Source organism: Myotis yumanensis, unplaced genomic scaffold (assembly GCF_028538775.1).
Source record: "Myotis yumanensis isolate MYYU_CA2020_CCGP unplaced genomic scaffold, mMyoYum1.0.hap1 SCAF_3, whole genome shotgun sequence".
NCBI lineage: Eukaryota > Metazoa > Chordata > Mammalia > Chiroptera > Vespertilionidae > Myotis > Myotis yumanensis.
In genome coordinates, this window is record NW_027223754.1 from 102,671,434 (window position 1) to 102,693,693 (window position 22,260).

A 22,260-nucleotide genomic window follows, 5' to 3' on the forward strand; every position below is an offset into this window, starting at 1 on the left:
ACACATTAATGTATAGGCATACAAACATATGAAGACATTTAATAAAATTTTTTCAAATAAATTCTAAATAATACTTCTTAAACATGCCTTACCTGCATTGTTGGACGTAAGAGAATGTGCTTACTTTGGTAACCTGGAGATTTCATATTGCTGGACTGCCTGTAGTCACGTATTTCTGCTATGACACATCCACAATGAAAAATATTAACCTGTTTTAAGTGAAAATACTTGAGTAAATGTCCTTTTCAAAAGCCTAAATAAGTGGGTTTATATTGAATGTTTTGGATTCTTTACACTCTCATGCAGTGTTTCTGTTCCCTCACATACTCTTAAACAGCTTTTCTTGGAGGGGTTACCACTACATACATAAACCCTTTAAAATGAACTATTTCCTGTTCATTACTCTGACCCAAGATGCAATTTAAAATGATTTCTAGTTATAGACTGACTTTTGGTATTTGTATTTTATATTACAGATCATTGAAATTGCTGTTAATTGGCTCAGTTATACTTTGCTAATTTTGTCAGTTATTGTCCATCAACCCTGTTAGAGTTTCAGCTTAGAGATAAAATTGCTATTATTTGCTAAAATTTCCAGCAGTCTTTATTAATAAAAGGAAGAAAGCTAACTATAAATTAAAATAATCTTCTGTTAAAAATAGTTTCCTAGTCCTTTTTCTAAGTCCAAAGAGCCTTTATGGCTTAAATCTTCCTAATTATCACTTGTCAATCACTCACAGTATTGTTTTTCCTCCCATTCAGAATTTTAAGTGGGTACTGTGACCTCCATGCTATCCGTTATCATGCTTTTTAACAAATATTTATTGAGTTACTACAATATGAACTATGTGCCAGGCACTATCCAAAAAGCTTCCCAGATACAGTGGTGAGACAACACTTCTTCTCAGTATGGGAAGACAGGTAACAAACATGTAAAAAAGTAAACAAAATAATTTTAGACAGTGATGAATACTACAAAGGAAATAAAACAGGAAGGGGCTAATTTAGATTGTTTCCTGAGATAAACACCTCTCTGAAGAAGTGATGTTTCAGCTGAGATCTGAATCGCAACAATGCCAGGTATGTGGAATAGATCACTCCAGACAGAAAAAATAGCAGATCAATAAGCTTGGTGTTTTAATTTTGAAAGAAGGCACACATGACTGGAGTGTAATGAGTGGAAATGAGAATCAGAATGTGAAGAGGAAGGCAGGGGTTTTGTGCATTGAGAGGACACTACAGAACTTCAAGCAGGGACCTCTTTTTGTTTTTGTTTTGTAAGCTTAACCTCTGGAAAATTTATTTCTCAGGTTCTAAAATGAAAGCAGGAAGTTTAGCAAAGTAACTACAGCAGGTCATGACCATATATTTTCAAGATACAGTTGATATTTGCATATGAACTAGGTATAAAAGGTAAGAGTAGGGTAACCCTTTAAAGATTCAAAATACTGGGAACAAAACTGGTTTAGGAGGTAAAATAAAAAGTTGTGTTTTGTCATGTTAAGTTAAAGAGCTTATTACATATCCTAGTAAATATGTGTTTGGAATGGTAACTGTGAGAGAGATAAGCAAGAAATTAAATGTCATTTTAAAATTCATAAAGCTGGTTGAAATCAACCAGGGAGAGAGTGTTACTAAAGAATACAGTGCCTAGGAATGAACCCCAAATCAAACATAGTTATGGGTGGAAGAGTTAACAGCAAAGATGACTGAAGCATTACAGAGAAAAGAGGACAACCACAAATGTGATGTCTCAGAAGCCAAAAGAAAGTTATTTCAAGAAGGAAGTAGTCATCTGCACTGAGTTCTGCAAAGAGACCAATTCAGATGCAAACAGAAAAGGATTTTTCAAGTTAAGAGATAGTACTAATATGCCCATATTTTTTTTTAACTAAAAGAGAGAGAACAGATGATAGAAGAGAGGGAGAAAGGTCATAGTAGCAAGTCACTGAAAAGGAGGAGGATCCAGAAAAAAAAAAAAGGAGGAGATGCCTTAGGAACAGCTTACTTCATCCATTTTAATAGGAAGGCAGGCAGAAAGTGTGGACAGAGATGTGGAGATGCTGGTAAACTAGTGCTAGGAAGAAAACATCTCCTAGCACTCATCTGATGGCTTCCTTTTCCTCAGTAAAGAACAGAGTATGGCTGGGGTGAAGCCAAGGGAATAAGTGGTTTCTTCCATAATTTATTGATTGAAGTTAAAGGGAGATTTCCTGGGGATGAGCTAATTTTTATAGCAATTATAAAAGAATCAACTAAATCTACACATTTCAGTGTAGCCTAAAGGATACATAACCCACAATAAACCAATTTTCATATTGTTTCCGATAATGTTTCATTTCATATCCTAAGCACTGTTGAGAATACAAATAAATATCCTTTATTATAAAACAATATAGTTGACAAATCTAAGGACATGTTTAAAAGAAAAAATTTGCACCTGAGATTTTTCTAGGAGATCAACCAAGATAGGAGGCAATTCTTCTGCATCCAAGTATTCAAGCAATTCCCCTTCTTCATAAGGCAGTCGAATGGTCTCAGAATCTTAATTAAAAAAAAAAAAGTTTCTGAAACGTATGAGGCTGGGTGCATAATTTAAATGAGTTTTCCAAAAAAAAAAATCCAAAGAGAATAAAGCCAAAAGGCTCTCCTAAAGGCCTTCTTTTTGTATGTCTTATAAAAGAATCACTTTACATATTGCTAAAAGACTTGAATTTTAGATTAGGGTGCCTGGCCAGTATGGCTCAGTGGTTAAGCATTGAACCAAAAACGAAGAGGTCACCAGTTGGATTCCCTGCCAGGTTGCTGGCTCCATTCCCAGTGCGGGTGCGCAGGAAGCAGCCAATTGATGTTTCTATCTCTCTATCCTTCTCCTTTCCTCTCTCTCTAAAATCAGTAAAAATAGTTTAAAAGAAAAAAGAATTTTAGATCAGAAAGGAGAAAACCACCTAACATCTCATGGGAAAACATCTAGCATAACAATCAAAATACAAATTATGATCAGCAGTTCAATAATTAGATATGACAAAATTCCAATGTCTAATAACTGAAAAGTCATTGAAGACTGCTTAATCAAATCTGGAAATCAGTGATAATTTGGTACCTAATGTGAAAAATGGTCATTACAGAACAAAATTCTCTTGGTGTAACATTTTACAATTATCAACACTTAACCAGGTGAGTTCCTTGTAGAACTCATAATATCACCATATCAAAATTTGTGATGGCTCTTTAGTGAAATCTAAGATTATATATATTTTAAAACTCTATTTTCATATTCACATTAAAATAAAATGTTAACATATGTAAATTACTCAAAAGGCAGTAAGTCTGCCTAATTTTTTTTTTTTTAAAATATATTTTATTGATTTTTTACTGAGAGGAAGGGAGAGGAACAGAGAGTCAGAATCATCAATGAGAGAGAAACACCGATCAGCTGCCTCCTGCACACTCCCCACTGGTGATGTGCCCACAACCAAGGTACATGCCCTTGACCGGAATCGAACCTGGGACCTTTCAATCCGCAGGCTGATGCTCTATCCACTGAGCCAAACCGGTCAGGGCTAATTTTTAAAGTTTCAGACTCAGTATATTCAAAATGTAGACGAAAAACATAACTTAAAACAGCTTATGCTATCTTAAAATATTAACGGCAATTGAATGAAAGGGTTTTGACATTTTTAAATTACATCTTTTACAATTTAACTACAATGACCTGTCTCAATCAGAACAATCCTCAAGCACGGAACAGACCGTCCAACCTCAGAGGGAAGGCAGGGGGAGAGAAGGGGTAAGAGATCAACTAAAGGACTTGCATGCATGCATATTAGCATAACCAATGGACCTGGACACTGGGGTAGTGGAGGCTTGTCCTCGGGGATGGGAGTGGCCGGGGAGGGGTCAATGGCGGGGGGGGGGGGGGGGGGGGTGGGGGGGGGAGGAGACATATGTAATACTTTAAACAATAAAATACAATTGAAAAATAGGGGGAAAAAAACACTTTTCCGTGGCTTCCACTGCACCAAGAATAAAATCTGAAGTTCTCCCCACCCCCCCCCCGCCCCAAAACACTCCTCAAATGCATATTTCAGGAAAGTTAATCATATTAGAGATAATTTCTAATATTCTAACAAAATATAGAGGAAAAGTTGGGATCAAAGTCTTCTTTTATCATGTTATCACTGATCTGAAGGACAGACCATTTACCAGGTCAAGAAAATCCTTCTAAAGGACAGCACATCTGCCCAGCTGGTATGGCTCAGCGGTTGAACATCAACCTATGAACCAGGAGGTCACAGTTCAATTCCAGGTCAGGGTACATGCCCGGGTTCCGGGATTGATCCCCAGTAAGGGGCGTGCAGGAAGCAGCCCGTTGATGATTCTCTCTCAATGATGTTTCTATCTCTCCCTCTCCCTTTCTCTTCCTCTCTGAAATAAAAAAAAATATATTAAAAGAAAAAAGACAGCATATTCTGCCAGGCAGAGGGACTTTTGTGGCTGCTGCCCTCTGGAGGTTCTTACCTGATCCATTTTTTCCCCTGAGCATCAAAGAATATCCCTCATTTCCTGGGTATAGGTTGACCACTAAGCATGACAATGTCTCTTGCATGACAAGCTTCTCTAACAAGTTCACATTTCTTCTTAATTTCTGCTTTAAAAAGAAACAGAGCTCGTGAAAATAATCCAGCATAATCTTAACAAAAAATACTATGATTTAAGAAAAGCAGACCTGAATTAATCTTTTAGAGCTCATTCCACATTATGATGCTGAATACATAGGGAAGAGTCACAAACACTATAGTTGCCAAGTACATAATTGGCAACTTAATTTTCTATTGCTGTTTTATGCAAATTAATTTATATCACAAAGAAAAAAACAGTGATCTATAAAACAAAAAAAGTGAAATAATTCTATATAAACAAATGAACTTGGGGCATTCTCTTTGGTTGTACTGTTACAGGAGCACATTTCTTAAATATTTTATGGCCTAAATTAGATTTATACAAGTTCAACAGCTCAAATTCATTGAATGTTAAACTAAAAAATATCTAATTGTTAAGAGGAAGTGGGCAATTAAAGCAATTTTCTGTAAATTCAATTTAACTACTCCTTAGAAACCACTTTGTTAGAGAGAAATCCATCAGAGTCCTGGCCACCTAGCTCAGTTGGTTAGAAAACTGTCCCAATACACTAAGGTTGCAGGTTTGATCCTGGTTAGGGCACATACAAGAATCAACCAATGAATGCATAAATAAGTGGAACAACAAATCAATGTTTCTCTCTCTCTCTCTCTCTCTCTCTCTCTCTCTCCCGTCTTCTCTCTCTAAAAATATTAAAATTTAAAAATTTTTAAAAAGCAAAGAAAAAATCCATTAGAAAATATAATATGCATATTTCAAAATCCATTATTTTAGAAATGTACATGACTTAAAATAAATAAAGCCCAATTACAGATAAACAATTCCTGCCATGAAATCTTATTTGCAAAAGATATCAGTCAATAGAATATTTATTTTTACATGATCTCAAAAAACATGTTTTGAGTATCATATATTAAAAATTTATAGTCATATGCAGAAAGTAATTATAAATTCTTGATCTGTTGTCACCACAGACTCAAAACACTGCATTTTCAAATTTGAAAAAGTGGCAAAATAACTTTTAACCACTTTGATATAAAAAATAACTACTAAAGATACTAAAATTTTAAAGTCTTTTCAAATGTTGAAAAAAACCTCACAATCTGACATTAGACAGAATAGTTAGATAAATTTTGACAATATGCATACTCTTCAAGATAACAGGTTGGGTCCTGAATGCTGTGGCTAAGTTGGCTGGAGTGGCATCCCATGCTGGGTTTGATTCCCAGGCAGGGCACATACCCAGATTGCAGATTCGATCACCGGTCAGGGTGCGTGTGGGATGCAATTGATCCTTCTTTCTCTCTCCACCCCCTCCCCCCCCCCCCCCCCCCCCCCGCCCCAGCCTCAATTTAAAAACAAAAACAAAACAAGTTGGTTCCCATGTAGTTCTGGAGTGAACATACAGATCAGAGGACAGAAAATTTCTTAAAGGACAAGCTAGTATCTTCAGGCTTGAGGGCCATATGGTCTGTGTTGCTCAGGTCTGTCATCGAATTGTAAAATCAGCCATAGAAAAGATATCATAAGCCAATAGGTGGTGGCTGGATTCCAATACAACTTTATTTATAAAACACACAGTAAGTCAGATTTGGCTGGTGGACAATGGTTGCCAATCCTAATATAGAATCTTTTTTTTTTTTAAAAATATATTTTATTGATTTTTTACAGAGAAGAAGGGAGAGAGATAGAGAGTTAGAAACATCGATGAGAGAGAAACATCGATCAGCTGCCTCCTGCACACTCCCCACTGGGGATGTGCCCGCAACCCAGGTACATGCCCTTGACCGGAATCGAACCTGGGACCTTTCAGTCCGCAGGCCGACGCTCTATCCACTGAGCCAAACCGGTTTCGGCCTAATATAGAATCTTTATATATCTCTCTTATCTTAGTTCTGTCTCTGAGGTGAAGATAATGTTCATTAAATTGATTATTGTGATAGTTTTATGGGTGTATACATGTCAAAAATTATAAAATGTGTATTTTTATTATTTTATTAATGTGAAATTTATTATACATCAATTATACCTCAACAAAACTTATGCAAAACTTACTGTAAGATTTATTTATAGTTTAATAATCATTTTTCTCCTAATGTGAAGATTTCAAAGGTTAGGCACTATGGGAATTCCACTGATTTTTTTTTTAACCTAAATGGTAAAATGATATTCATTTTTAAATTAAGAACAGATAACAGAAGCTCACAAAGCCCTTTAAGGTCCTTACAACTTAAGAGCACAATAAATATCAAGATATCAATTTTTATTACATTTCAACTGCCCATATTTTTATGTTAAATAAAAAAAAAATTAATTTAACCTGGCCATGAACTAATTTTGTGACCAAATTCACCTTTTATTACCACAACTGAATTTCCTACATGCCCTATATTAGCTTTAACTTTCCAGTACAAATCACCATGAGGAAAACAAGTTACTTTCCTCCTGTCTTCAGTCTGCAAATGCTTTCTCAGAAGGGAAAAGAAACAAAGAATATACAGGGTGGGGACTAAGCAGTTTGGCTCAGTGGACAGAGTGTTGACCTACGGACTGAATGGTCTCAGGTTCGATTCCAGTGAAGGGCACATCCGCAGTAGGGCTTGATCCCCAGTAAGGGGGGGCAGGAGGCAGCTGATCAATGATTCTGTCTCATCATTAATGTTTCTCTCTCTCCCTCTCCCTTTCTCTCTGATATCAATTATATATATATATATATATACACATACACACACATATATAATAAAAGGATAATATGCAAATTGACCCTAACAGCAGAATGACTGGTCACTATGACACACACTGACCACCAGGGGGCAGACGCTCAATGCAGGAGCTGCCCCCTGGCAGTCAGTGTGCTCCCACAGGGGGAGCTCTGCTTAGCCACAAGCCAGGCTGATGGCTGCCAGCACAGCGGTGGTGGCAGGAGCCTCTCCTGCCTCCTCAGCAGCACTAAGGATGTCTGACTGCAGCTTAGGCCTGCTCCCCGCTGGCAAGTGGACATCCCCCGAGGGCTGCCGGGCTGCCAGAGGGATGTCTGACTGCAAGCTTAGGCCCGATTCCCCGGGGAGCAGGCCTAAGCCAGCAGGTGGACATGCCCCGAGGGGTCCCAGACTGCGAGAGGGCACAGGCCGGGCTGAGGGACCCCCACCGAGTGCACAAATTTTTGTGCACTGGGCCTCTAGTGTGTGTGTGTATATATATATATATATATACATACACATACACACACACACATATAAATAAAGAATACACAGGGTAGGGCAATAGATTTACAGTTGTTCATATGGAAAATAATACAGCTAGTAAGTAATAATGTGTAAGAATAAACTCTGTTTCACTTACTTAAAACTGTAAACCTACTTTTGCCCCACACAATATACTAGTATACTTCTTCTGATTTACCAATGGGATATTCTGTTACTCAGTATACACTGTTCCCATCTCCTACCTAAGCATGTGATCTTTACCTTTTAGCCGGAGCTCTGGGTCAGCTGTAAAACTGGCTAGAATTTGACTGGAAAAGATGTTAGCTCATTCACAAAAATATAAGTATCTGCTTCAAAAGTAACTCTTTCAAATTACCCTCTTCCTCTACAGTTTTTCCCCCTCTACATTTCAAAAGCCATAATAATATAAAAAAAGTATACTTACCTTAACCTCAGGCTCTTTTTCACATTCTTCAATATATAAGTCATAAAGTTTTTGAAATACAGATTTTCTAAAATTTAATAAAGACAATATAAAAAATGTGAATATAATCATTGTAAAATAAATGTTATCAAATTTTCTCATCCCCCCATCCCCAAATTCCCAAAGATTGGAGGTGAAGTGGACATGGCTAACATCAACTAAGAAAGTTTTAATATATGCAAAGTACCTATAATATAACATCTCTAGTAGTGCCTATTTAGAATGCAATAAATGGTGGCTCTCATCACATTTTAATGAATCTAAAGTCATCAATTAATGAAGTATTCATACCTTCCACTAGATAAGTATTTCCTTTTAGGAGGTCTCTGTCGGGCACTTTCAATGACATACTAAAAAAGAAAAGTTTATGAAATAGCTTGCCTTTTACTTAGTGAAGGAACACAGTTTTAAGTATGTTTAAAACACATGTAAGGCTAAAAAGGCTATTCAGTCACTCAAGTCTCTGATTCCTATTAAATTATACATTGTAAGAAAAACTATTTAACTTCTAAATAGTTAAACTATGTTATAAATAAGTAAAATTTAAACTGCACTAAAATTTAGCATAATATTTCAATGCTATAAGCAAATGTGATTTCACAACTCAGAAATATTCTCAGTATATTTTATGGTTGTTCAGAATAAGCAGAGCATATCCAATTGCAAGGACTTTATTTTTGGCTATTTCCCCCTTCAATTGAGCAGTCAGAAAACTTGTCAAAACAGGAAAACATGATTTTAGAAATTCTATGTCTGTTTAAATATTTATACTGAAGTATTATTTAATTTTTATTCTATAGCATTAACTGAGAGCTTCAAGTAACAGTTGATTCAAACATTGCCCAGTATTTATATATTTATATATATATTTACATATATTTATATATTTACACATATTTACATATTTATAGAAAATTTGCATATTTGCCCTAAAATGATATTAATGTATTCCTTTGACAATCAGACAAAAATCTCTTAAAACTGAGTTTTGTCAATTAATGTCAATACTATGTCAATACATAACTTAGTCACATCTTACCTCTGCACGATCCAAAGCTAGTTCTAAAGCTTGTTGCTGTAAAAAAGTAAATAGTGTATTTGGCAATGTTAGCTATTTTCACAAAAAATAATAATATACATGTAACATTTGTAATTAAGTAGGTTAAATTTTCTAAAATAAGTCTAATATATTTCCTTTTCTCTCCTCCACACCCCCCACTGTATGCTCAATATCTATATATGTAAAAGCCTAAGCAACCGAACGACCAAACCACCAGTCGACCAGTCGCTATGATGCGCACTGACCACCAGGGGCAGACGCTCAATGCAGAAGCTGCTACCTGGTGTCAGTGCGCTCCCACAGCCAACCTCCCACGGTCCCTCCCCCTGGCCAGCCAACCGGCCCCAATCAAGCCGGCTGGTTAACCTCCTGCAGCCCTTTCCCCCAGCCAGTTAACCTCCCGCGGCCCCAATGGCCCCGATTGGGCCGGCCAGGCCGAGGGACCCCACCCACGCACAAATTTGTGCACTGGGCCTCTAGTATATTATAAAGAAAAAAATATGGCAGTCTTAGGCACCTAATTATGACAACAAATTAGATAAGAAATACTAAAATAGCTTTCTTTGGCCACGGCATGAGACTGATACAAGGTAACGGGCTGGATATAGTAACTACTACCATTTTATAAACTTTAGCTTCTTCAACATTCTAAGAGCACCATTCAGTAAAATATACTGGACATCAAGTATGCAATTCAAGTAAAGCAAAGACTAAACTCTCCTAATCTTCTAAGAAGCCTGAAAATTGGGGGTGCTTACTATGTTGATACCTATCATCAACTTAAAAAGTCCTAACATATTAATGCAGAGTCTTTAACATGTTTTTAGGTCAGTGCCTAGTAGAATTCAATAAATAATGGCTAATTATCATGTTTCAACGACTTAAAGATACTGTCAACTATAAGCACACATCATTAATGTAGGTAACATTTAAAAAAATGTGCTATCAGTTATAATTGTAAGATGTCATTGATTGTAGATTCATCCTCAATTCAGTAATATTAAAATGTAAAAGAGCCCTAAACGGTTTGGCTCAGTGGATAGAGCATCGGCCTGCGGACTGAAAGGTCCCAGGTTCGATTCCAGTCAAGGGGATGTACCTTGGTTGCGGGCACATCCCCAGTAGGGGGTGTGCAGGAGGCAGCTGATGGATGTTTCTCTCTCATCGATGTTTCTAACTATCCCTCTCCCTTCCTCTCTGTAAAAAAATCAATAAAATATATTTTTAAAAAAATGTAAAAGAGAATGAATGGACCTTAGAGTTGATAAAATATAGTATTATTAGTACATGTACAATTTAAGATCTACTAGTTGATTCACATCCTTCATCTGTTATTTGGAGACCCTTATTTTAAGGCAAGAGGGAGAAATGAGAAAATAATTTCTATCTTTCCTATCTGTAAAGTTTCTTTTTAAGGACACAAAAAAATAAAAAAGTACTAGGTTTTAAACAAAATCAAGCAAATATACTGCCAGTGATTTCTATTCCTAGTTTTGTGGTTTGGGTACTGCACAGGGTTACTGTATTTTTCATTCACAATGATAGTCATTTTTAATGACTGAGAGGCACAGAACTTTCATTTTTTTATTTACAAGGATCTAAAATGTTCTCTTTTATTTTGTAGACTCCAACAATTCAATCTACCAAGTTGCATGGGGTAAAATCTCTCAGCATCCACCAAAACCCAAAAGGGTAAAGGGAAAAATAAATATTGCCAGACTTTGGAAATCATGGAAAGGTTTAAGTGATCCTGCCACCCTAGTCCTAAGGATGAAGAAATCAGATGATTACAAAAATAGCTGGCCTTTTAATTTAGACTGCAATAAAAAACAATCCACATTATCAAACACCTAAAATGTAATAAGTGAAATATATACTTTCAAAAGATTCAGTTAAAATAAATGTTTCGCAATTTATTTTAAAAATCTTATGAGGGTCAGATTCCCAACAAAACTGGACAAGATGACATTCCTGAGTATAAAACATTTTCCAGCACAAAAACATCATTCTGGATATATATACTTGACAAATACATAAGGTTCTTTTAATTATTTGGCCATAAAACCTTAAAGTTTATATAAAATAATTATAATAAACATAGTCAAATATACACTCTAGGACAATTTAAAATAGTAAATCTTCTCAAGTAAATATTTCACTTCTGAAATCAAAACTTCAAAAAATGTAGTGAGATATAACTATATCTATAAATACAAGCATCATTTATATACTACCTTCTTCAAATACTTTAGAAAGAAATGATTAGCTAATACAAAATATAAAGCAAGGTGTGAACCTCACTGCAACTGCTCTACTTGTCTCTAATAGAGCAGGGGTAGAGAAGCAAGGTCCCAAGGGAGAAGGGAGACAAATGTTTTCTGAGGCTAATTCAACATGGTGGTCAGTGTTTATTTATTCTGTTATTTAAACATTAGAAAGTGTTTTTCCCCCCTTTGTTTTTAATTTTTAGTTACAAAAGTTAAATGCCCAGCCCTACATATGTTTAGTGACTGTAAGTCAGTGAACAGAAATGTGCCATTAGAAGACTAAAACTGATGTTCTTAAATGTTTTTTACAGTAAGCACATTACATTCGTTTAAAAAAATTTTTAATCTAAATTAAGAGAAACTTTAAAATATGAGAAACCCCCAAAACTATCATATTTATACCCATCTTCCTTGCCAACGATTTGGACTATGATAAATAGAAGTACATATTATTTAATGTTTCATAAAGATAAAGACAGGTGGATTATCTGTATAACCTGGATATAATAATTTTAACACAGAATTGAGATGAGCCCCCTATTTTGTGGAGAAAATTTTGCATGTAATTACTAAGGAATTTCCCAGTTAGGGAACTTGAACAGATTACAAGAGGATTTCTATATCTATAATACAGATATTTTTATGGAAATAAGAGAAAGAGAACAATCTAAAACATAAATAACATACTGAGCTGTAGCTTACCATTGTAGTATAAAATAGGGGTCCAAAATGAAAATTTAACTGCGTTGATGAAGTAGGGTGAAAACCATGCCTTTAATATAAATTTTATAGCACTGTAAAAGCAAAACCAAAACCCCCATATTAACATAAAGCTAATAAGAGAAATGATATAATTTAGTAAGTAATAAGAAACATTATTTGAGATATGTGTTTTTCTAACACTTTTTAATAATCAGCAATAATGAAATTCATGTGCCACAATCTAGCCATTCACGGTTGAAAAGTACACTTTTAACTAGGTAGGGCAAAATACAGTTTGCAAGTTAAAATGATTACTTTCTTCAAAAATATTTAATACCCAGGAGAGAAAAGAATAAAAGTTCACTGTTACTGGTCTCATTGGTTCCTCTGGATTACTAGTAACCACCTTTCCACTGGCCTTGATTGCTCTACAGTTCACTTTACAAATCATACTTTCATCATATCTGCTGATAATTCCCCCAAATACCCTAAAGGCTACATTTTCCAGATGCAGCTACAGTCCCTCAAACAAACTGGACACACTCCTGAAGAATCGCATTTAACACAAGGGTTCTCATTCTGGCTGCAAAACACAGTAACCTCAGGAGCTTTAAAAAAATGGAATACCCATGTATCACCCTCCAGTGAGTTTCATTAACTGGTCTGGAGTAGGGCCCAGGGATCAACATTTTTGGAATTCCCCAAGTGATTCAAAGGTGCTGTCAGAGTTAAAGTCCACTGCTGTATGTCTGCTCTGAGAGTGATGCTAAATAAATAAGGCTTACTTTCAATTGAATTCTTTACCTAATTCCTTGTAACCCATGTCCGTCTGTCTATACAGGTGAACTAAAAGCACATCTTCAAATTTCAGAAAATAGTATCTTCCATGTAAAATTCTTTTGGCTTGTTTTGGTGAATCCAAAGCTTAGGTTTTGCCAGTTTAGGTTTATTAAAAGGGGCGGGGGGATGGAGGTGGAGGGAAAAAAACGACCCAAACTAGGAATAATCATTAAAAAATGATTAAGACATTAATCCTACTCTTAAAGAATTTGTGAGATTTAATATGAATTCAAGTCAAGATGAAAAATTTGACCAATGAATCTAAAGATGAAATACTATACATACAGGCAAAATGTAAAATTAGATCTCTAATAGCTTCTCAGTCTTTTGGCTAACATCAAGTGTAAAATTAGATCTCTTGTCACTAAACTGGGGGAATGGGGTGAGGAAGGCTTAGTGACTTTAAATTATTTAAGTATTATAGACAAAAACCAATTACTATCACTTACAAACCAAACATTCTTACTTTGTACTGGATATACATACTAGAAGTCTGCGAAAACCATTGTAATCCTCGTCTTTATAGAATAAGGCACTCAGAACCAGTGGCTTTCCCAAGGTCACACTAGTGGAATTCAGATCACTAACAATTTTTAATTTTAGACTCTTTCTACTAAATCTTACAACCTTCAGACCAGTCAACCCAGCTCCTGTTTTTAGATTTTTAAAAGCAAAGCATTTAAAATAAAGACCCGATTCTGCTCAGATTAACATAATTTTTTTCTTAACTTTGCTGTAAGTTTACATCATGGTTATTAAACCACCTTAATTTAACTTGGAAAATCATGCTAAACATTTTGTATTTCATGTATTATATTCAGAGAAATACAGTCCCTCCCACACGGTGGTTCCGGGGGATGGCTTCCAGGGGCAGTTATTCACCAAGATCGTTTCTCAACTCCCGGTAACCATGGCGAGAATCAGTAATTAATACAATTGTCACATCACAATCGATTCCATCGATTTCTGTGATGGACCCGAGTTTCCTCCAACTGCTCGAGCTTTTGTAACAACTTAGGCTTTACCTGCAATACGCCGCAACTCAAAAGCGAAGGAACAGCCTTTATTCAATATGGACACCAAGAAACCCGCCCCCAAAGAAGCGCTACGTGAAATTACTGCGCTTCAAAATACCTGTAACTGGAACCCAAAAGTCAAACTACAGTGAAGAGCGTGCTTCGTGGCACCGTGAAAGTCAACGAAGGTGGCCGCTGGGACGGTGGCTGGCTCAGCTTGGCCCGAGTCTCCGGGGACACCGTCTTCCTTTTCCGGCCTCCGGAAAGCGACGTAACGCTATTCGGGAAGCGGCTCGCTCACCTCTGACCTCGGCCGCCGACTCTCGCGCGACTACCCCGCAGGCTGTGGCCCACTAGTGCCGACCTCCGCTTGGCTGGGACTCGCGAGGGCTAGGGGATTCGCTCCCTGCCGCCACCGCGCACGCCCTCTAGTGGGCGCGGTCCAGGGCCTGCTCCGGCGCCCCCATTTCCATCCGGCTGCTTCGGGGCGGGCGCTGGCGACAGCGAAAGGAGAAGGTGGAGCTAGAGGACAGGGCGGTTGGGAGCGTGGGTGGCAGGGGGCGTGGCCGCCACGGTTTGGTTAACACTCCCCACCTCCCACCCCCACCCCCTGTCCTGGTTCATCCTGATTCCAAGCCCTGCAAGCCTAGTCTCCTGGTCCCTAATATGCAGGTAGTGTTACAGGCACCTTTCACAGACTTAGGAGAGGTGTTATCTGGCAGTCCCATGAGTCAGAGGGAGAGGGCTGTCTCCACCTCAATTCTTGTCATGCTCATATAAATGAATTTAAAGGAGAGGCCCTGACTGTGTTGTTTTAAAGTGAATTTATTTTAAAAAAATTAAAGCATGCACGTTTATTAAAGAAGCGAGGCAAGCAAATCTATACATCTGGCTTATGCAGTGCAGATGGGCTATAAGCCCCTCTGAAGAGCAAGTGGGGTGGGGTTTCTGCCTTATATACCATCATGTCTATAAAGCTTTTTAAAGTAATTTAAACTTTATGATATTATTATTTTTTGTACACACCAGTGACCAGATATTACATAACTTACTATGTGATCATCCCAATAAATCCCGCACCCATCCAGCACCACACCTAGTTATTATAATACCACTTGGAGTGCGGGAAACGAGTTAAGTCGGCTCACGTGAATTGCGCGTACTCCGCGGGAGCCGTCTTAACTCCGTTCATATAGATTTGCGGTGGAGTGCGGGAAACGTGTAAACTCGGGCCGATTGTAACTGCGTATTACCAAATATTTGTTTGTTTGCCGTTCACAAAGATACCTACCTGCGTATGCGAACCGCCATCTTATATTTTGGCGGGAAATTCACCCAACACCGTAGTGATACTAGAGGCCAGGTGCACGAATTCATGCACGGGTGGGGTCCCGCTGGGTGGCCTGCAGGGACTGGATCGAAACCTGCAGTCCAATGCCACCTGCAGCTCCTACCTGCCTCTCCTGCTCATCCCGGCCCCACCATGCCTGCCTCGGGTTTGCGCCCAATCAGTCCCGGGAGAGGCTCGCGTTGCTGCAGCAGCACTCACCAGCCATGAGCCCTTCATCAGGTAGCCCTCCCAAAGGGAGTGGCCTGTGGGATCTGGCTGAAACTGGATCTGCAACATCCCCTGACGGGTCCCAGATTGTGAGAGGGCACAGGCCAGGCTGAGGGACTCCAGTGGTGCATGATCGGGCCAGGGAGGGACCAAGGGAGGGCTCCAGGGCGTGTCTGACCCATCTTGCTCAGTCCCGATTGCCCAAACCCCAGCAGCAAGCTAACCTACCAGTTGGAGCATCTGCCCCTTGGTGGTCAGTGCATGTCATAGCGAGCAGTTGAGTAGCCTTAGCATATTATTAGCATATTACACTTTGATTGATTGGTTGTTCTGCCATCTGGTCTATTTGCATATTACCCTTTTATTGTATAGGACTAGGGGCCCGGTGCACAAGAATTTGTGCACTGGGGAGGGGGTTCCCTCAGCCCAGCTTGCCCCCTATCACATACTGGGAGCCCTAGGGGATATCCTACTACATGCTCCCTGCTCCCCTTGGGGAGCGGGCCTAAGCCACAGTCTGGCCTCCCTTTGTGGGAGTCAACCGGGCTGATCAGGGGAAGGCACCAGCCCCATCACCGCACTGTTGCAGCCACTGCCAGTCACTGCGGCCACCAAGGTGTTTTCATCAACACGGACTCCAGTCCCTTTATCATGAAAAAATGACAACTTTCTTTAGGCATTTTCAAGAAGTGTCTTTCATAGGATATGACATTTCTTTCTTTCTTTATCCTCACCTGGGGATATGTTTCCATTGATTTTTAGAGAATGTGGAAGAGAAAGGGAAAGACAGAGAGAAACATCAAAGTGAGAGGAACACTTTGATTGGTTGCCTCCTGCATGAGCCCTGACCTGGGCCGGAGCCAGGGAGGAACCAGCAACCTAGGTACATGCCCTTGGTCAGAATTGAACCCAGAATCTGCGTTGGGTAGGCCGAGGCATTATCCACTGAGCCAAACCGGCTAGGACAGAATATGACATTTCTTAACCCTCCAGCAGCAGACCTTCCTTTTTTTCTCCAGGAGTGTGGTAAAAAAACCCTAGATCACTTTTTGGACTCTTATTACCCAAGTTACTAAGAATATTACCAGTGGCATACAGGGAACTTAACCAATCAGCAGTCAGAAAAGGTGTTTCTTCTGTAGTTCACACCAATTGCTGGTTTGGCCCCTGCCCAGGCCTAACGCCTCTGGTGAGGCATTAGCCCTGGGCCAGGACACCCCCAGCTCCCAGCCACCATGGCCACCAAGGATCGCTGTCTGGCTGCGCCACGGTTCCGGCCGCCACCACCATCAAGGATCACTGGCTGGCTCCTCCCCGGCCCAAGCCTAAAGCCTCTGGCCGAGGCATTAGGCCTGGGCTGGGGCACCCCCAGCTCCCCGCCACCGCCACCCGCAGCCACCAACGATCACTGGCTGGCTCCTCCCCGGCGCAGGCCTAAAGCCTCTGGCGGAGGCGTTAGGCCTGGGCCAGGACACCCCCAGTTCCCCGCCACCGCCCATCGCTGGTTGGCTCCTCCCCAGCCCAAGCCTAAAGCCTCTGGCCAAGGCGTTAGGCCTGGGCCAGGGCACCCCCAGCTCCCTGCCGCCACCGACATCAAGGATCGATGGCTGGCTCCACCCCGGTTCCCCTGCCATTGCCGCCATCAATCATCGCTGGCTGGCTCCTCCCTTACCCAGGCCTAAAGCCTTAGTTCCTGGCTTGGAGCCGACATATGCAAATTAGCCGCCATCTTGGCTGGCGATTAATTTGCATATCTCGCTGATTAGCCAATGGGAAGGGTAGAGGTCGTACAGCTAATTACCATGTTTCTCTTTTATTAGATAGGACTAGAGGCCTGGTGCACAAAAATTTGTGCACTCGGTGGGGAGGGGGGGTCCCTCAGCCCGGCCTGTGCCCTCTCGCAGTCTGGGACCCCTCAGGAGATAACAACCTGCTGGCTTAGGCCTGCTCCCCGGTGGCAGAGGGCAGGCCCAATCCCTAGTTGCAGCCCCTGGTCGGGCTCAGAGCAGGGCTGATTGGGGAGTTGGGGTGCTGCCCCCTATCATGCACAGAGCAGGGCAGATCGGGAGGTTGCGATGCCACCCTCAGTCATGCTCAGGGTAGGGCTGATTGGGGGATTGGGGCACCGCCCCCTGTCACACTCAAGGCAGGGTCGATGGGGAGGTTGTGGCACCACCCCCTGTCACTTACAGAGCAGGGCCCATCAGGGGGGTTGGGGCTCCGTACCCTGTCACCCACAGAGCAAGGCCAATCAGGGGTTGGGGCGCCGCCACTGTCACATTCAGGGCAGGGCCGATGGGGAGGTTAAGGCTCTACCCCGTCACACACAGAGCAGGGCCCATGGGGGGCAGGGGGGTTGGGGCACCGCACCCTGTCACACACAGAGACGCAGGGCGATCAGGGGGTTGGGGAGCTCCCCCCTATCAGGCACAGAGCAGGGCCTGTTGGGGGGGTGGGTTGGGGCGCCGCACCCTGTCACACACAGAGCAGGGCGGATAGGGAGGTTGTGGCCCTGCCCCCTGTCACACACAGAGCCGCAGGGCAATCAGGGCGTTTGGGCGCTGACCCCTGTCACGCTGATCCCGGTGCCGGGAGGCATATTACCCTTTTACTATATAGGATAGAGGCCTGGTGCACGGGTGGGGGCCGGCTGGTTTGCCCTGAAGGGTGTCCTGGATCAGGGTGGGGGTCCCCACTGGGGTGCCTGGCCAGCCTGGATGAGGGGATGATGGCTGTTTGCAGCTGGTCACACACCCTTTAGGGTGGGGGTCCTCACTTGGGTGCCTGGCCAGTCTGGGTGAGGGGCTGAGGGCTGTTTTCAGGCGTGTGGGTGACTGAAGCTCCCAACCACTCCTTTTTTTCTTTTTCTTTTTTTATTCTGGGCCAGCTTTAGCTCTGAGGCTTGGCTCCAGCTCTGAGGCCTCGGCTGCTGAAAGCAGGTATCTGGTTTGTTTGGGTTCTATAATCGAAACACTGTTTCAACTCCAGCTCTGAGATCCCGGCTGGCTGAAAGCAAGTTTCCGGGGTTTTGTTTAGCTTCTATATTTGTAACAATGTTTCAAACTGCAAGCTCAGAGGCCTGCAGCGGCAGGCGGGGAACGTTGGAGTCCTCTGTCACTGAAGCAAGCAAGCCTCATGTTCGCTTCAAGCTGCCTGGCTGCCGGCCACCATCCTGGCTGGCAGTTAATTTGCATATCGCCCTGATTAGCCAATGGGAAGGGTAGCGGAGTGACACCAATTTCCATGTTTCTCTTTTATTAGTGTAGACTAGAGGCCCAGTGCATGAAATTCGTGCATGTGGGGGTCCCCCTCAGCCCAGCCTGCATCCTCTCCAATCCGGGACCGCTGGCTCCTAACTGCTCACCTGCCTGCCTGCCTGATTGCCCCTAACTTCCCCCCTTGCCGGCCTGATCACCCCTAACCACCTCTGCCTGCTGACCTGATCGCCCCTAACTGTCCCCCCACTCCAGCCTGATCACCCCTAACCGCCTCTGCCTGCTGGCCTGATAGCCCCCAACTGCCCCCTTGCTGGCCTGGTCACCCTCAACTGCCCCTCCCACCGGCCTGGTCACACCCAACTGCTACCCCTGCCAGCTTGGTCGCCCCACACAGCCTGCTGTTTAGTCGTTTGGTTGTCCCTCACTAAGCCCCCTGCAGGTCTGGTTGCCCCACACAGCCTGCTGTTCAATCGTTTGGTCATCCCTCACTAACCCCCCTTGCCGGCCTTGTCGCCCCAGGCAGCCTGCTGGTCGTTACTGTTACGATGACAGCGTCCTGGATAATTTGCATATTCTTCTATTATTAGTATAGATTATTGACTATATTCCCTTTTGTTTGTTTTTTTAATTCCCCTGTTAGATATCCTGGTACAGATTAACTCTGAAGGTCTCCCTTTTCTTTGTTATGGCTTTTTCAATTTATGAGAAGCACTTGGCAATTAAATCTCGAGACTATTGGCTTCTCTGTTTAAACAGTGGGATGAGAAAAGACTGCACTCCTCCCCCTACTCCCTCCTCTCTTCTGTCTTTTAGTTGGTTTTAGAGTGATTTAAATTACGTGTTTCACCCTGGCTGATGTTGCTTAATGGTTAGAGTGTTGGCCCCGTGCACAGAAGGGTCCCATGCTCAATCCTTGGTCAAAGGCATGTGCCTGAGTTGCAGGTTTGATCCCAGGCCCAGGTCAGAGTGCATTCGGGAGGCAACCAATAATGTGGCTCTTTCACATTGATGTCTCTCTCTCTCTCTCTCTCTCTCTGTCTATCTGTCTGTCTGTCTCTCTCTCTCTCCTTCCCTCCATCTCTTCCACTCTCTCTAAAAATCAATGGAAAAAATATCCTTGGGTGAGGATTAACAAAAAATAAAAATAAAGAAATTATGTATTCTCTAGTTGCATTAAGATTCCTTCTCCTCCCGCCTTCCCTTTCCCCTTCTCTCCTGCATTCTTCTGTGAGGAGAGGTTTTAACCCTTTGTCCTTAAGATAAGGTCCTGCAACAAGCAGCCTGCAAAACTTTTTGGCTTTGTTTAATTTTCCTACCTCAGTTTCCCTATACCACTTGACCTGGAACTTTGCTAGCTTTTCATTGTCCTGTAACAGTAGGATATGGCTGTTATTTGAGGTGTAGGGTGCCCTGTAGAATTTCTAGGGTTAAAAAACTTGGGACTAGCTTTTGTTGCCCAACCCATCCAATGGAAAGGGAATGATATGATTCCTACATTTACTAGTCCAAGCCAAGTAGCCTTTTTTTTTAAATTGATTAAGTTATTATATATGTGTCCTTATCCCCACGTTATCCCCTACCCCCCCCCCCCCCCCAACTCATGCCCTCACCCCCCTGTTGTCTGTGTCCATTGGTTAGGCCTATATGCTTGCATATAAGTCCTTTGGTTGATCTCTTGCTCTCCTGGTTGCAAGTCTCATGGGGTCCCTTGGAGTTTAGGAGATACTTGCCTATGAGGGAAGGAGAGAGGGAAGGGAATGGGAGGGCCTTGCTGGGACTGTCATTGTCAAGGGTTTTAAAGGCTGGGTGTTTAAAGGAAGTCTTAGAGGAAGCCATGTAGCCTTTGATAGTATATCAAGTGCCAATGAATTTAATGTTGAAGGGGAAAAAAAACCCCTCACTGAACAGTTTGTAAAATTCAGAAACTGAATAACAAGCACACATTGCAATATCTGTAATTCTGCACCTTTAAAAAACTTTGGTTGTTGGGTTATAAACTTTTAAAAAATGTTATTGAAGTGAAATCCACAGAACATAAAATGAAACATTTTGAACTATACAATTCAGTAGCATTTAGTACATTCACAATGTTGCACAACTATCAACTCTATCTAGTTCCAAATTATTTTTATCATTCCCATTAAGCAGTTATTCTCTTTTCTTTCCTCTTCCAGGCCCCAGCAAATACCAATTCCTTTCAGACTCTCAGGCTCTATGGTTTTACCTAACCTGGATAGTTCACATAAATGAAATATGTGACCTTTATGTGTCTCACTCAGCATAATGTTTTACAGATTCATCAACCATGTAGCAAGTATCAATATTTCATTCCTTTTTATGGATAATATGCTATTCCACTATATGTATATACCACAATTTTATCCATCTATCCATTCATGGACATATGGATTATTTACACTTTTGAGCTGCTGTCAATAGTGCTGCTATGAATGCTTGTGTGGAAGTGTGTCAATTCTTTTGTGAATATTCTATTAAAGAAAACTAGAGGGAGATGGAAGATGGCACCCAACAGGACAGCATTGAGAAAGAACGTGAGTGAGTGAGAGAGCGAAAGGGGAGTGCATGGACGTGTGGGGCATGTGTATATGTGTGAGTGAGGGACAGTTATATTCCGCAGGACTGTTGGGGACTGGCAGACCAGGCTCCCCTAGCCAGGCAGCCTCTACTACCACTGCAATCTCTCCCACGGCAGCTGGCTCTGCCGCAGAGAATGCACCATCTTGAAGGGGAGCGTGGCTGTGACTGGGACCCAAGCTTCACCTCCACCTGGGGAGACCTCAATGACCTCCTGGGACCCTACAGCCACATCACCCAGGGACCACCTGCTGGCTGCAAACTCAGACACCGCGACTCCAGCCTCCCAGGCCACGGGGTCCTAAAAAGTTTGTCCAGAGGGAGACAAAATGGCAGCCTAATAGGTGGACAGGTCCAGTGCCTTCTCACAGAACAGATAGGAGAAACAGCTGAATCGAATAATATCCACCCGGAATTGGCGAATTAAACCCATCTATCTATGAATAGAAAGATCAAAGGTCACCTGGAGAGAGGTGGGATTGGGGATCGGGGATCTGGGCTAGAGAGAGAAATGTGCACAGCTGGGAATAGAGTGTCAGAGGGAGACTGCACTGCACCAAGTCCACATACATTGCGGACACATGTAGTGCTCGACTGTGGAAGGGTGTCCACAGAGCTGCTGGCAGCGGAGGATTCTAGATCTAAGCCCACAGCCATAGGAGGCTGTGCCCAG

General features: G+C 41.7%; 1 protein-coding gene across 8 annotated transcripts in view; it reads right to left on the reverse strand.

The window, feature by feature from the left end:
- Positions 1 to 14,573, reverse strand: part of SUPT20H (SPT20 homolog, SAGA complex component) — a 43,772-nt gene extending 29,199 nt beyond the window's left edge. For 5 of the 8 annotated variants that reach the window (XM_070409225.1, XM_070409228.1, XM_070409226.1 and 2 more), the window contains exons 1-8: positions 14,335 to 14,482; positions 12,361 to 12,452; positions 9,371 to 9,406; positions 8,623 to 8,681; positions 8,293 to 8,359; positions 4,522 to 4,651; positions 2,441 to 2,544; positions 93 to 209 (exon numbers count right to left, since the gene is read on the reverse strand). In XM_070409225.1, coding sequence (XP_070265326.1) covers positions 93 to 209; positions 2,441 to 2,544; positions 4,522 to 4,651; positions 8,293 to 8,359; positions 8,623 to 8,681; positions 9,371 to 9,406; positions 12,361 to 12,363 — 516 coding nt within the window. In that variant the 5' untranslated portion in view covers positions 12,364 to 12,452; positions 14,335 to 14,482. Of the gene's footprint in view, positions 1 to 92; positions 210 to 2,440; positions 2,545 to 4,521; positions 4,652 to 8,292; positions 8,360 to 8,622; positions 8,682 to 9,370; positions 9,407 to 12,360; positions 12,453 to 14,334; positions 14,483 to 14,517 lie in introns of those variants that run through there. The other 3 variants (XM_070409227.1, XM_070409223.1, XM_070409222.1) reach the window with 2 other exon arrangements.
- Positions 14,574 to 22,260: the final 7,687 nt, after the last annotated feature.